The sequence below is a fragment of the Schizophyllum commune genome (genome assembly GCF_000143185.2).
Source record: "Schizophyllum commune H4-8 unplaced genomic scaffold SCHCOscaffold_2, whole genome shotgun sequence".
Classification (NCBI taxonomy): domain Eukaryota; kingdom Fungi; phylum Basidiomycota; class Agaricomycetes; order Agaricales; family Schizophyllaceae; genus Schizophyllum; species Schizophyllum commune.
In genome coordinates, this window is record NW_026089539.1 from 1,382,581 (window position 1) to 1,394,479 (window position 11,899).

At 59.3% G+C, this 11,899-nt stretch overlaps 6 protein-coding genes across 6 annotated transcripts; 2 read left to right on the forward strand and 4 right to left on the reverse strand.

Annotated features, from left to right (window-relative positions):
- The first annotated feature begins 254 nt into the window (after nt 1-254).
- Nucleotides 255-3,013, forward strand: SCHCODRAFT_02610442 (aminoimidazole ribonucleotide synthetase). The gene is made up of 4 exons (XM_003038755.2): nt 255-487; nt 533-599; nt 651-1,922; nt 1,976-3,013. Exons 1-4 carry the CDS (start codon nt 290-292, stop codon nt 2,779-2,781), a joined length of 2,343 nt encoding a protein of 780 aa, XP_003038801.1. The 5' UTR covers nt 255-289; the 3' UTR covers nt 2,782-3,013.
- Nucleotides 3,014-3,205: 192 nt separating this feature from the next.
- Nucleotides 3,206-5,920, reverse strand: SCHCODRAFT_02150701 (uncharacterized protein). The gene is made up of 6 exons (XM_050341937.1): nt 5,574-5,920; nt 5,417-5,494; nt 4,348-5,362; nt 4,157-4,301; nt 3,814-4,107; nt 3,206-3,759 (listed from the first exon to the last, which is right to left on the reverse strand). The coding sequence occupies exons 1-6, from the start codon at nt 5,668-5,670 to the stop codon at nt 3,631-3,633; spliced, it is 1,758 nt and encodes a 585-aa protein (XP_050202161.1). The 5' UTR covers nt 5,671-5,920; the 3' UTR covers nt 3,206-3,630.
- A 54-nt stretch (nt 5,921-5,974) lies between these two features.
- On the reverse strand, nt 5,975-7,752 carry SCHCODRAFT_02610444 (NAD-dependent glycerol-3-phosphate dehydrogenase). The gene is made up of 8 exons (XM_003037427.2): nt 7,335-7,752; nt 7,131-7,287; nt 7,055-7,079; nt 6,905-7,001; nt 6,745-6,857; nt 6,421-6,698; nt 6,351-6,372; nt 5,975-6,296 (listed from the first exon to the last, which is right to left on the reverse strand). The coding sequence occupies exons 1-8, from the start codon at nt 7,625-7,627 to the stop codon at nt 6,172-6,174; spliced, it is 1,110 nt and encodes a 369-aa protein (XP_003037473.1). The 5' UTR covers nt 7,628-7,752; the 3' UTR covers nt 5,975-6,171.
- Nucleotides 7,753-7,941: 189 nt separating this feature from the next.
- Nucleotides 7,942-9,453, forward strand: SCHCODRAFT_02610450 (t-SNARE). Its single transcript, XM_003038754.2, has 7 exons — nt 7,942-8,213; nt 8,263-8,309; nt 8,366-8,566; nt 8,624-8,702; nt 8,753-8,943; nt 8,997-9,248; nt 9,300-9,453. Exons 1-7 carry the CDS (start codon nt 8,018-8,020, stop codon nt 9,324-9,326), a joined length of 993 nt encoding a protein of 330 aa, XP_003038800.1. The 5' UTR covers nt 7,942-8,017; the 3' UTR covers nt 9,327-9,453.
- Nucleotides 9,454-9,509: 56 nt separating this feature from the next.
- SCHCODRAFT_02487771 (uncharacterized protein) lies at nt 9,510-10,658 on the reverse strand (the record flags this gene model as incomplete). The annotated part of the gene is made up of 4 exons (XM_003037426.1): nt 9,510-9,728; nt 9,782-10,029; nt 10,079-10,135; nt 10,187-10,658. 4 exons carry the CDS (start codon nt 10,656-10,658, stop codon nt 9,510-9,512), a joined length of 996 nt encoding a protein of 331 aa, XP_003037472.1.
- A 123-nt stretch (nt 10,659-10,781) lies between these two features.
- Nucleotides 10,782-11,808, reverse strand: SCHCODRAFT_0241430 (putative serine/threonine kinase, SPS1; the record flags this gene model as incomplete). Its single annotated transcript, XM_003037425.1, has 3 exons — nt 10,782-11,075; nt 11,128-11,268; nt 11,317-11,808. 3 exons carry the CDS (start codon nt 11,806-11,808, stop codon nt 10,782-10,784), a joined length of 927 nt encoding a protein of 308 aa, XP_003037471.1.
- Nucleotides 11,809-11,899: the final 91 nt, after the last annotated feature.

The following is an 11,899-nucleotide window of genomic DNA, read 5'->3' on the forward strand; positions in this document are numbered from 1 at the left end:
AAGTCCACCGCCTTCCAGGGCTCTCTATGCGGCTGCCGGATCACTCATCCCCGCTGCACCCGGGCGCAGTCCATGCCCGCAAATGCCCTTGTGCCCTTGGCCTGCCCGGCGCCCAGCCAGCGGTGACATATTTTCTGACGACCATTGCCATTTCCCATTCGCGCGACAGCTCGCGCGCGCCGCACCCACCGCCCGTGGGAAACTGCCTCCGCTATCTAATCTTATCTCCCCGATCGCTCTGCAAACTGGCAATCATGGAATGAGTCCTTATACTCACTGATCTCGACCCATGGCCGCGCGCATCCTCATCCTCGGCAGCGGGGGCCGCGAACATGCCCTCGCATGGAAGCTCGCGCAATCTCCCTCCGTCGATCAGCTGTATGTCGCTCCGGGGAACGGGGGGACGGACTCGCTCCCCAAGACTACCAACGTGAACATTAGTGTGGGGGACTTTCCCCGCCTCGTCGAATTTGCGCAGAAGAATGAGGTGCGATCTATGACATACATTTGGTCCAATTACTGACGTTTGCAGATCACCCTCGTTCTACCTGGACCAGAGCAGCCACTGGTTGATGGCGTCGAGACATACTTCCGTAAAGGTGCGCACCCATCCCCCCTTCCTCATAGCAGCACCATCTGATCGTATGCAGTCGGCATCCCCGTCTTTGGACCAACCGCCGCGGCCGCCCAGATGGAGGGCTCCAAGGCATTCTCAAAAGATTTCATGGCGCGCCACAACATCCCCACCGCCGCCTTCCGCACCTTCACCTCTTCCCAGTTCGATGAGGCCTCCACCTACGTCAAGACCTGCGGCCACCCCGTCGTCCTGAAGGCCAGCGGCCTCGCCGCAGGCAAGGGCGTCCTCATCCCCGCCACCACTGAGGAGGCGATCGAGGGCCTTAAGAGCATCATGGTCGACAACGCCTTCGGCAGCGCGGGCAGCGAGGTCGTCGTCGAGGAGCTCCTCACAGGGGACGAGATCTCCGTCCTCGCGTTCTCGGACGGGTACACGATCGTGCCCTTGCCCGCCGCGCAGGACCACAAGCGTATCGGCGAGGGGGATACGGGGTTGAACACGGGTGGCATGGGCGCGTATGCACCTGCGCCGGTCGCGACGCCCGCGGTCATGGAGCATATCATGCGCGAGTGTCTGCAGCCTACGATCGCGGGGATGCGGAAGGACGGGTCCCCCTTCGTGGGCATGCTCTTCACTGGGTTCATGCTTACGCCCTCGGGCCCGCGCGTGTTGGAGTACAACGTCCGCTTTGGCGATCCCGAGACCGAGGCGATCATGCTCTTGCTCGAGGACTCCACCGATCTGGCGTCTATTTTGCTAGCTTGCGCTGAGCGTCGGCTGGACAGTGTGTCCATCAACATCCGTCCAGGCTATGCCGTCTCTGTTATCCTTGCCTCGGCTGGCTACCCCGGAAGCTATCCCAAGGGCAAGACCATCACCTTCGACGATACGCCGGATGCCGTCGTCTTCCACGCTGGGACGAAGAAGCAGGACGGTGCAGTCGTCACCGACGGCGGTCGCGTGCTCGCTGTCACCGCGTATGGCCAGACGCTCCCCGAAGCCCTTGAGCGCGTATACGCCGGCGTCGATAAGGTTAACTTCGACGGCAAGACGTACCGACGTGACATCGCGCATCGTGCGCTCAAGGCTGCGAAGGACCAGCCGGAGGGGTTGACGTATGCGGCGGCTGGTGTGTCCGTTGAGGCGGGCAATTCGCTGGTGGAGAACATCAAGGCGTGCGTGCGCTCGACGAGGCGGCCAGGAGCGGACGCTGAGATCGGCGGCTTTGGCGGCGTGTTCGATTTGAAGGCGACTGGGTACAGGGACCCGGTGCTTGTCAGCGGTACGGATGGCGTCGGCACGAAGTTGCGCGTCGCGGTAGACGTTGGCGTGCACGACCTTGTCGGTGAGTGTCTCCAACTTTCCCTTCTTCCGAAGTCCAACTGACACACCTTCTAGGCATCGACCTCGTGGCCATGTCCGTCAACGACCTCCTCGTTCAGGGCGCCGAGCCCCTCTTCTTCCTCGACTACTACGGCTGCAGCTCCCTCTCCGTCCCCGTCGCCACCCAAGTCGTCTCCGGCATCGCCGCGGGCTGCCGCCTCGCCAACTGCGCCCTCGTCGGCGGCGAGACTGCAGAGATGCCCGGCATGTACGCTCCGGGCGACTATGACCTCGCGGGCTTCGCCGTCGGGGCGGTTGAGCGGGATGCCATCCTCCCCAAGCCCGATATTCAGCCTGGTGATGTGCTGCTGGGTCTGAGCTCGTCGGGCCCGCACTCGAATGGGTTCTCGTTGATTAGGAAGGTGGTGGAGCGGGCAGGCGTGGCGTATGGCGCGCCGGCGCCGTGGGATGGAACAACGACGCTGGGGAGCGCGTTGTTGACGCCGACGCGAATTTATGTCCGCCAGGTCCTGCCGGTCGCGCAGAAGGGGCTACTGAAGGGCATGTCGCACATCACCGGCGGCGGCTTCATCGAGAACGTCCCGCGCGTGCTGCCGAAGGGCACTGGCGCTGCGATCGACGCTGCGGCGTGGCCTTTGCCGCCTGTATTCCGCTGGCTCATGCAGGCAGGGAACATTGCGCCCCTCGAGATGGCGCGCACGTTCAACTGCGGTATCGGGCTGGTGCTCGTGGTTGCGCCTGAGCAGGTTGAGGCGGCGACGGCGGCGCTGGCTGGCGGAGAGGCCACCGTGTATCGCATCGGGGAGGTGACCGCCACGCCGGGCGTCGAGATGCGCAACCTGGAGTCGTGGTCCTCATAGCCGTACCGTGGTTGCGACAAAAAAGTCCAAACCAGATCTATGTATTTCTAACTTGCCGAGAGTCGTGTTGTATCTGTGCTAAAAAATCGTGTAGCTTTCGACGAATCGTGTACTTTTTCCATGAATCGTGAGCAGAGGTCGGTGCTTCGCATCGCAATGTGGTCCCGCTATATACAGGGTGTACATGGTGTTATACAATTCTCGTGAATCGCAGAAACGAGTGTAGAAGGGGACCAAACAGAAGAAGCGTCCGCGCCATGCAATGGCTTGGATCTAACTAGCTAAGTCTGATGTCCTGAGCTTGTCGAGCCGAGGGTCAGTCGTCGTGCGTGTGCGTGGTGGTACAAAGCAGGCATCGAATAACAGGCGTATGCGCACGTAGGTGCCGAGAACAGTAGTATGTAACGGGGAGGGTCCGTGGCAGAGACAGTCAGTGACAGCGACATAAGTAGCTAGACGGTGAGATGGGGCATGGGTAGGATACGATACGTAGCATCGAGCGCGAGATCAGCAGCACGAACGGGACCGGTATGTGTGTGTGGGTGTGAGTATACGACAATGGGCGGGCGGTCGATGCGCGCGGCTGGCGAGGGCGTAGTATACACGACGATAGAGGATTGTGGAGTATTATGCAAAACGAAGATAAGGATAGAAAAAGAGCAGCAATAAAGAAGAGGATTACGCCGCACGACAGGCCGCACGTAAGTAGAGAAAAGAGAGACAGATGTACACATACTGGGGTAGTATGGTGATGGAACACAGGGAAACAACGCAGAAGAAACCCGAGATGGAATAAATAGTAGGCAGTGGGCGAGGGACGCGAGCGCGGCGGGCATCCAGTGTGTACTTTTAGGCCGAGACCTGGACCTCCTTCGCCGCGTCGGGCGCCGCAGCGGCGGCTGCGAAGGAGATGGGGAGAGGCTTGCAGATGATTTCGGGTGAATCCGAGCGGGTGCTGCCTTGCGTCTCCGTGGGCGCCTGTGGGTCCGTGTCAGTGAACGCGGAGGCAGAACGGTCACGTGAGTAGCTTACCTTGCTCGCCTGCTGCGACGGCTGGGTCGACTCGGCCGTCTTGGGCGTGTCCTTGGCGGCAGGACGAAAGGGAGCAGGCGCCTGGAGCACCTGTGCCGCGGTGGGACCGTTCGCAGCGGGCGACGCAGGGCCCGCGCTCCTGTTGGGTGAACCACCGCCGAGGACGGGGAACTCGTCTGCGTTGGGCAGACGTTGCTTCATCACGGGCGCCCTGCCCCCGCGAAAGCCATTCATTTGCTTCGGTCCGGAGAAGCGTCGGTTGTCGACGTGTCCATTTCCATTGGGAGCACCGTTCTGAAGAAAGTCAGACCATGAAGTTCGGACGCGTGTTAAAACTACTCACCTCGCGCAGCTGCATGGCGCCCATGCGCTCCTCAATGCCATTCAAGCCGTTGCCAAAGCTGTGCGGGCGCGGACGAGGCCCTACACGCGCGTGCATGCCAGGACCGCTTCCGTCGGGGAGTACGTGCGGGAAGCGACAGTCATCCCTGTTCACTGTTAGTGCCTTCTCGGCAAAAAGAGCACACGACGTACCCATTCTTGCACCGTCCCGCAGGGAAGAACATGCACGGCGGTTTCCGACTAGCCAAAGACGGTCGCCGCATGCTCCCTCGCCGGTGGTGGCCGTCACGGAAGGGCGGCGGGTGCGGGTAGCCCTCACCATGAGGCTTGACAGGCGGCGCTGCCGCCGGCGCGTCGGGCACCTCCCCGTGTTCAGCATGACCATTCATCTGAGGCACCGGGTACATAGCGGGCGGAGGCACACCGTTGGGCATCGGACCAGGTACTGGGGGCGGCATCGCCATCGGGATAGGCCCTGGATGAGCGTATCCGTTCGGCGGCGACATAGCTGGCACAGGCGCGTAGGGAACGCCTTGCGCTGGCGGTGCGCCCGGGATGAAGGCCGGCGGGCCTGTTGGTGGAGACGCTATGCCGTCAGTCGGCTGAGGTGGCGGAGGCATCTGCGCGCTCAATGGCGTCGGTGGCTGCTGCTCTAGCGGCGCGACACCATTCGGGGGTGACGAAAACTGCGGGGGCGGCACGGGGTAGTAGCCGTACGGCGACCCATTCATCGGGTCGAACGAGGCTGGCGGGTACTGTCCTTGCGGGTACATGGGCGGGTAGTATGGCGCAGGAGGGTGGAAGTACCTGCACGACTGGCCGTACCTGCAGGCAGGGAAGAAGCGGCAGGGGATCGTTTTCGTGATCTCCGGGGACGGTCCATGTCCCGGGAAGGTCTGCGGCTCTCCGGGCGCGCCTGTAGGGCCTGGCGGCGGCGGCATGAATGGAGGGGGAGGGGGAGGGTAGACTGTCGTGCCGTCTGGCATCTGCTGAGGCGCCGGCGGGTACCCGTACGGAGGGTAGTAGCCGTACGGCACGGGCGGGGGGTAGTACGGTGCGGGCATCTCCCCGGGCGCTTCAGCGTGGTAGCCGTTGACCTGCGGTGCTTCTGTGCCCTCCGGCTTGCTTTTCGCGGCCTCTAACAGCTCCAGGATGGCTGGGTCCGAGGTAAGCTGCGCGGGCTCGGCACACGCAGAGGGGTCGGCGCCTAAAATACAAACACGTGTCAGACGAGCACGACCGCTGTCGCGCCACCGCGCACCTTTTTCCAGGAGTGCTCTGACGACCTCAAGATGTCCGTTTCTGACTGCCTCGACAAGCGGCGTGTTCCCGGCCTCATCTGGATGTACAGATGTTGTCAACTTAATTATCCTTGACAGTGCGACATGTGCACCGGGGGTGGCGCAGATCAGACGCACCTCTGGCCTCGAGATCGACTGGGGATTCCTGCGCGAGGATTGCACGCACATCTTCGAGGCGGCCCTCGGCGGCAGCGAGCGCGAGAGAAGCGACCATGAGGTACAAGCAAAAGCGGACAAACAAGCACTGGGGAGTGACTGGGTCGAAGGAGCGATGGGCGGCAGCGAGAGGAGCTGGCGGGGGAAGACGGAGAGGACGAGCAAGTCGGCCGGGGAAACTTCAAACGACCCAGAAAATTCATTCGGGTCAGGCCGATCAAGAGCTCGATCACATACATCCGCTCGCGTGGCCCACTTCTACATCCGTGCCTTGCATTGCGCAGCGCCCAATAATGGCATTCGCATTGTCTCCCGTGCCTCGGGGCTTCGCGGGGGTATTGCCCTCCTCCCCCGCCCAGAAATTGTCCAGAAATTCTCGTCTTTGCAGTCGCTAGCTATACCCCTACTTCGCCCGCAATCCCTGACACATCATTGGTTACGTCGGACCCCCGAAAAGCTAGGGCGTCCACTCTTTGACTCAGCCGAGCGCGCGGAACGCAGGCCCGCCGCAACCCGCACCTATCGGGGCCATCGATAATACCAAGCTCATACGCCCTATTCACTCGTCCAACCCTAGCTTCTGCAGCAGGCGACTCGCAGGCCCGTGTGGGGCCTTCGGAAGGTCCAGCTCCTTTGAGGGCGGCAGCTCCATCAAGTACCGGATTGCATCTTTCACTCCCAAGCCTGCGAACAGCAAAGTCAGATTCATCCCAGGCGTCAACAGACGGTCATGCGCACCATTATAGAGCACTTCGTAGATCTGATAGCGCATGTTAGATGGATTCGATTGAACGGCGCACACACTCACGCTTTCCGCGATGGGCGCCGAAACCTTCATCTGGTCGACGATCGCCTTCGCACCCTTTGCCGTCGAAACACCTTCGGCCACACTTCCCAGGGTCTTGACGATTTCATCCAGCGACTCCCCCTGGCCTAAGCGATATCCAACGGTATAGTTCCGGCTGTTGGAAGAGCTGCAGGTGAGGAATAAATCTCCAACACCGGCTAGGCCAAGGAAAGTCAAGGGCGAAGCGCCATATGCCGTCCCAATCCGGGCCATCTCCGCCAGACCACGAGTGATAATCACTGCGGGAATTGAGCAGGTGAGAGCATGACGTCCAACAATACGCACTAGCCCGAGTGTTGTTCTTGTATCCCAAACCGTCCGACATTCCAGCGGCGATGGCATAGACGTTCTTGAGTGCACCTGACAGCTCGAGGCCTATGGGATCGGAGCCAGTGTAGCTATACATTGTCAAGCCTAGTAAACGATCATGGAACAAAGTACGTACCAACGGAAGTGAGGTTGATGGAATAGTGTACTGGTCTTCTCTGCTTCACTCTCGGTAAGGGACGCGACAGAGACCGAGGTCGGCTGGCGTTGAATGACTGGGTGAGCAGATCAATCTCCGGACGCAACTGTGAGCTAGCTTATGCCGTACTTTCTTTCGCGAAGGAGGGTCCGGACTATGAGCCGGTGTCAAGCTAGTTACTCAGTGGAAGAGAAGAACCCCTCACGATGAAGGTCGCGGCCTTGGCTAATGCGGGACCGCAGGTATCCGTAATGATTTCCAAAGTCAATGCATTCGTGCCAATTTCGATACCCTTGTTGACGAAAACAAGCAAAGGATGATGCTTCTCGTTGAAGCGCGGATGAAGGGTGGCTAGGCTCTGCCTTGGAATGTTCTAAGACGCGCGCAGGAGCGCTCGCGGATCGCGTACCTCAGGAATTGCGTGGGGATCGCGAAGATGAGCACATCCATAGACTCGATGAACGCCTCGTCAGGGAAGTCAGGGCCAATGGCGGTGATGTTCTCGGAGAATGCATGATCGGTGAGGTAGACGGGGTTACGATGGGACGCGTTGAAGGTCTCGATGACTTCCTTCTCGCGAGCCCACATGAAGACTTCGTGGTTCGAGTCGCCGAGGTGATCAGCCAAGCAGCTTCCAAAGTTTCCGGCGCCGAAGACGCAGACGCGCGAGCGATCAGCAGAGACCTCCTTCGAGGATGCCATCCTGAACTTGAAGGTGGGGGCAGAGTAGGTGTGGTTCGATCTGTGTCGAATGGACGATGGGGGAGCTAGACGAGTCCTATAGATCGAGCAGGTTGCAGATGGTCGAAGAATGCGGAGGGGGCTTGTTCTCAAGATGGCAGCGGGATTCAAGAGGCGCATAGGACACCACCACTGATGTCGTCAGGCGACTGCGACTGTCAATTGACAAACACGAGCGACGCGCACTCGGAGCGCGGGCCGCACATCCGTCCCATCGCCTCGCGTGATTTCTTGATCCCCAGGTCACGCCCGCGTGACGTTGCTCCCTCGTTCGCCGCCTCCATTGCCCGCGTTCACCGCTCCTTTGAAGCCCTATCTAGAGCCCGTTAATCAGAAGAAAAGGATCGCAAGATGCCCATTCAAGACCGCACGAACGAGTTTCGCTCCTGCGTCGAGAGCATTCGCACGCGCTCGTCACTTCCCCCAGCGCGCCAGCGCCTCCTCAATGGCAAGCAACAAGGCGGGAAAAGCGAATTCGCACGCATGGCCAGTGCGATTGGGAAGGACATTAGTAGCACGTCACTTAAGCTGGGGAAGCTTGCCCAGCGTGCGTCTCCTCGTTTGCTGTCGAGCTCAACGCGCTAACGTGTCCGCAGTCGCTAAACGGAAGACGTTGTTCGACGACCGACCAGTCGAGATCAGCGTGCGCCAAAACCTTAGAGTCATTGAGAAATGAGGCGGCTGACTTTACCCCCTCAGGAATTGACATTCATCATCAAGCAGGACATAGCGAACATCAACAAGCAAATTGCGGCGCTGCAGTCCTACGTTAAGCAGCACAACTCCCATGGCCGCGCGAAGCAGGTCGATGAGCACAACAACAATGTTGTCATGCTTCTGCAGAGCAAGCTTGCAAACACCAGCATGACATTCAAGGACGTACTGGAGATCCGAACTCAAGTGCGTACTGCTGTACACTTATCATCCCTTGGCCCTACTGACGAGCGCTTTACGCAGAACATGAAGGAGTCCAAGGACCGGACAGAGCAGTTCATGTATTCCGCGTCCACGTCAGCTTCCTCAACGTCCGGTTCCAGTGCGTACCTTATTCCCCCCGGTTATCTCCCTGATTCTCATACGCCACAGGTTCACTATTGTATCAGTCGCACCGGGCGGACCCGATGGGCGACGGGAGCGCCAGTCGCTTCGACTCGAAGGGGAAGGGACGCGCGCATCATAACGGTGACCTGCTCGCGCTTGACCTTGACGCTGCCGAAGAGGGTCTAGGCGGCCACAACGGTGGTGCCTTCCAGCAGATGCAACTGGTCGAGCAGCAGGTGCGCATCCTATGTTACGACGTTCCCGCAATCCGCGCTAAGAAGCCCTGCAGGACTCATACATCCAGCAACGGTCAACCGCAATAGAATCCATCGAGTCGACTATCGCCGAACTTGGTCAGATCTTCACTCAGCTCGCCACTATGGTCGCCGAGCAGCGCGAAACGGTGCAGCGCATCGACGCCGACACGATGGACATCGCGAGCAACGTCAGCGGCGCACAACGAGAGCTGCTCAAGTACTACGCAAGCATATCGAGCAACCGCTGGCTCATGCTCAAGATTTTCGGCGTCCTGATCGTCTTCGTACGTCTCACCACCCTGCTTGTGCTCTTCAGTCGCTAACATGTACCGCAGTTCCTGCTTTTTATTCTCGTGACATAGCAGCTGGACCTGCGTCCCCTACTACCCACCTCTCGCGATACCTACCTTCACAGACGGACTACTTTATCACTTATGCACATTATGCGCGTGTTGCATGCATGCCTAGCCTAATGGTATCCATCTTTTAGCTCATGACGGTCGTGCGGTCGTGCTTCAAGCCACTACAATACGGGTATCGTGTGCTCAGCCTATGGGTATGGCGTTCATGCCAGTGCTGAAGGCCTTGGAGCGCTTTTTGCCCCTGACGTGCTTCTTGCCGCCGCGGTGGGTGGTGTCGTCGTCGGCGTCGGGGACGGACCAGGTGCGCTTCTTCAGGGGTGCCTGCTCGAGGCCGGATGTGGCGGAGTAGCGCTGGGGCCGTTCTGGTACGGCTCCGTCGTTGCCCTTCGCGGCTTTCTTGTCCTGATGCATGGGTCAGTCGAAGGAACAAGCGGATGGCAGGGGAGCGTACGCACCCTTCTAGTCAACATCTCCTTATTCCGCTGCTTGAGCTTGTTGAGTCTAGCCTCGCTCTTGCCACCGCCCCCGGCAGTCAGTTCGACGTTGATCAGTCGCCCCTCGAGCTCAGACTGGTGTAGCTTGAGCGCTTGCTGCAGCGCTGTCTTGTTCTGGAACTCGAGGAAGGCGCATCCTTTTGACTTCGTGGGTGCAGCGCCAGGCTTTGTGGTTTTGGGTGTGAGCAAACGGATTTCGGGAGGGGGTTCTGAGAGATCGTAAGGACAGCACGCGAGAGAGTACTGCTTTGCACGCACCACAGGCGGAGAAGTGTCTTTGTATTGCTTCCTTGCTTGTGCTGAACTTGAGGTTGCCTGTGATCGACGTGAGAAGATGTGGGAGGAGGGGGAAGTACCAGTACGCACCAACGAACAAGATCAGCCTCTGCTTCACCTTCTTCTCCGGACGCGCGGACTCCTCCTTGTCCCCATCCACCGCATCGTCCTCCCGCTTTCGCTTCTTGCTCTTGGGAGCAGCAGCAGCGGCATCCCCCTCCGCACCGTCTGCCACCGCCCGCTTCTTCCCCTTCCCCTTCTTCGTCTTCCCTGCGCCAGCGCCCTCAGCCGCCACCTCGCGATCTGTAGCTTCACCCGCATCCGTCGGCGCCACGACAGACGGTTCACCAGGTTCCTTGCCCCCCTTTCCAGCATCCGCCCCGCGCTTGCCAGTGCGATCCTTAGAAGGGCCTGGCTGGGCATGCTCTGCAGCCTCTTGCTCTTCGATGTCGTCCTGAGGCACGTCGAGCTGCTCGGGACGCCCCTTGTCGCCCCTCTTCTTTCGTTCGCGGAAGGCGAGGGCCTTCTTTTGCTTCTTGCTAATCTTCGCGGGAGGGCTCATCTTTTTGAGGATCAAGTCGCAAAATAGAGGACTCTGGGATCGAAATTCAAGGACGCGATCAACGCCACAAAACATGACCAGCGCGCAGATGTAGATATACTTGTACGATACATGCAGAACATACTACGAGTGGTCACCGACCAAGTAAGGGAAAACCCTCCTAGAGATATCAGGGTAGTGATTTCTGAGACTTTCACACAGTTGCGCTTGATGTGTTTCGCAGTGTATGAAGGCGACTGCCAGATCCACCACATCAATGCCGACGTATAACTCCTTGCTGAAGACGTTTTCGCTTGACCAGTCGACAAGGACAGCGATATTGTTGCCTTCAGGCACTAAAATGTTGGGCTCGCGCACATCACAATGGAACGTGTCGCGCTGATGGGCAAAGTTGAGGGTCCGCAAGGCAGACTCGAACTGTAAGGATGATTAGGCAACTGTTCGGAAAGTTTGGGGAAAGGGTATTCACTAGGGCAAAGTACTGTGCATAGTCTCTGTATATCGCGGTTCCGACGGCAGAGTCCACATCTTCCTGAATAGCCTTCAGTGTAGGCGCTTTGATGTACTCCAGCGCTAGGATGCTCCCTTCTTCCATCCACGGCACGAGCACCTGAATACAGTCAACACCGACGTGGATTGACAGAGCAGAGCGGCTCACCTGATGCTCGCCCAAGAAATACGGTAGCGTGCCGCCCTGGAGGTCTGCAAGGGCCATATAAGAGGCGACCTCTCTTTCGACAAGCTGAGCAGGGGGTCGATATGCGCCGCACCGCATTAACCCCTCGGTCAAACCGGGATCAGGGTAGTGCAGTAGACTTGGGATCACGAATTTAAATACTACTTCGACAGTGACCTGAGAGTCTTCATCGAGGGCAGTGGCGACCCAGACCTGCGAACGGAGATCGAAGCCTTCTTTCAAGGGTCTGGTTAGAGTGTACACCGCAGGTTTCCCGTAGGGCAAGCTAGGGACGTGGCGGGCCCTTTCGACTAGCTGCACTGAGCGCGAGGGCGGCTGAGGCAGCGAAAGCACGAACGTTATGCCTGCGGCAAGAGGACGCTCACGGGAGGCCTGGCGCAGATAGCTCATCCTGGACCGGTATTCGTGGATGGAGTCTTCGTCGCCGGGGGTAAAAGGCGGGGGTGCCACCATCTTGTCCAATGGCCGGTATGGCTGGATGATGGTGAAAGGGCAAGGCTGAAGTGTTCTCAAGATCGTGCGCGAACATGCGTGCACAGCGTGT

Excerpts from the sequence above, each read along its gene's own strand:
- SCHCODRAFT_02610442 (XM_003038755.2), top strand. The coding sequence starts at position 290 with ATGGCCGCGCGCATCCTCATCCTCGGCAGCGGGGGCCGCGAACATGCC. Across the intron at positions 488-532 it reads AATTTGCGCAGAAGAATGAG|ATCACCCTCGTTCTACCTGG; the intron begins GTGCGATCTATG and ends TGACGTTTGCAG. Across the intron at positions 1,923-1,975 it reads TGGCGTGCACGACCTTGTCG|GCATCGACCTCGTGGCCATG; the intron begins GTGAGTGTCTCC and ends CACACCTTCTAG.
- SCHCODRAFT_02150701 (XM_050341937.1), bottom strand. The coding sequence starts at position 5,670 with ATGGTCGCTTCTCTCGCGCTCGCTGCCGCCGAGGGCCGCCTCGAAGAT. Across the intron at positions 5,363-5,416 it reads CAGAGCACTCCTGGAAAAAG|GCGCCGACCCCTCTGCGTGT; the intron begins GTGCGCGGTGGC and ends TTTGTATTTTAG. Across the intron at positions 4,302-4,347 it reads GCGGGACGGTGCAAGAATGG|GGATGACTGTCGCTTCCCGC; the intron begins GTACGTCGTGTG and ends AACAGTGAACAG.
- SCHCODRAFT_02610450 (XM_003038754.2), top strand. The coding sequence starts at position 8,018 with ATGCCCATTCAAGACCGCACGAACGAGTTTCGCTCCTGCGTCGAGAGC. Across the intron at positions 8,310-8,365 it reads ACCGACCAGTCGAGATCAGC|GAATTGACATTCATCATCAA; the intron begins GTGCGCCAAAAC and ends TTACCCCCTCAG. Across the intron at positions 8,567-8,623 it reads TACTGGAGATCCGAACTCAA|AACATGAAGGAGTCCAAGGA; the intron begins GTGCGTACTGCT and ends CGCTTTACGCAG.
- SCHCODRAFT_02610444 (XM_003037427.2), bottom strand. The coding sequence starts at position 7,627 with ATGGCATCCTCGAAGGAGGTCTCTGCTGATCGCTCGCGCGTCTGCGTC. Across the intron at positions 7,288-7,334 it reads ATCCCCACGCAATTCCTGAG|GCAGAGCCTAGCCACCCTTC; the intron begins GTACGCGATCCG and ends GAACATTCCAAG. Across the intron at positions 6,858-6,904 it reads CATCAACCTCACTTCCGTTG|CTACACTGGCTCCGATCCCA; the intron begins GTACGTACTTTG and ends GACAATGTATAG.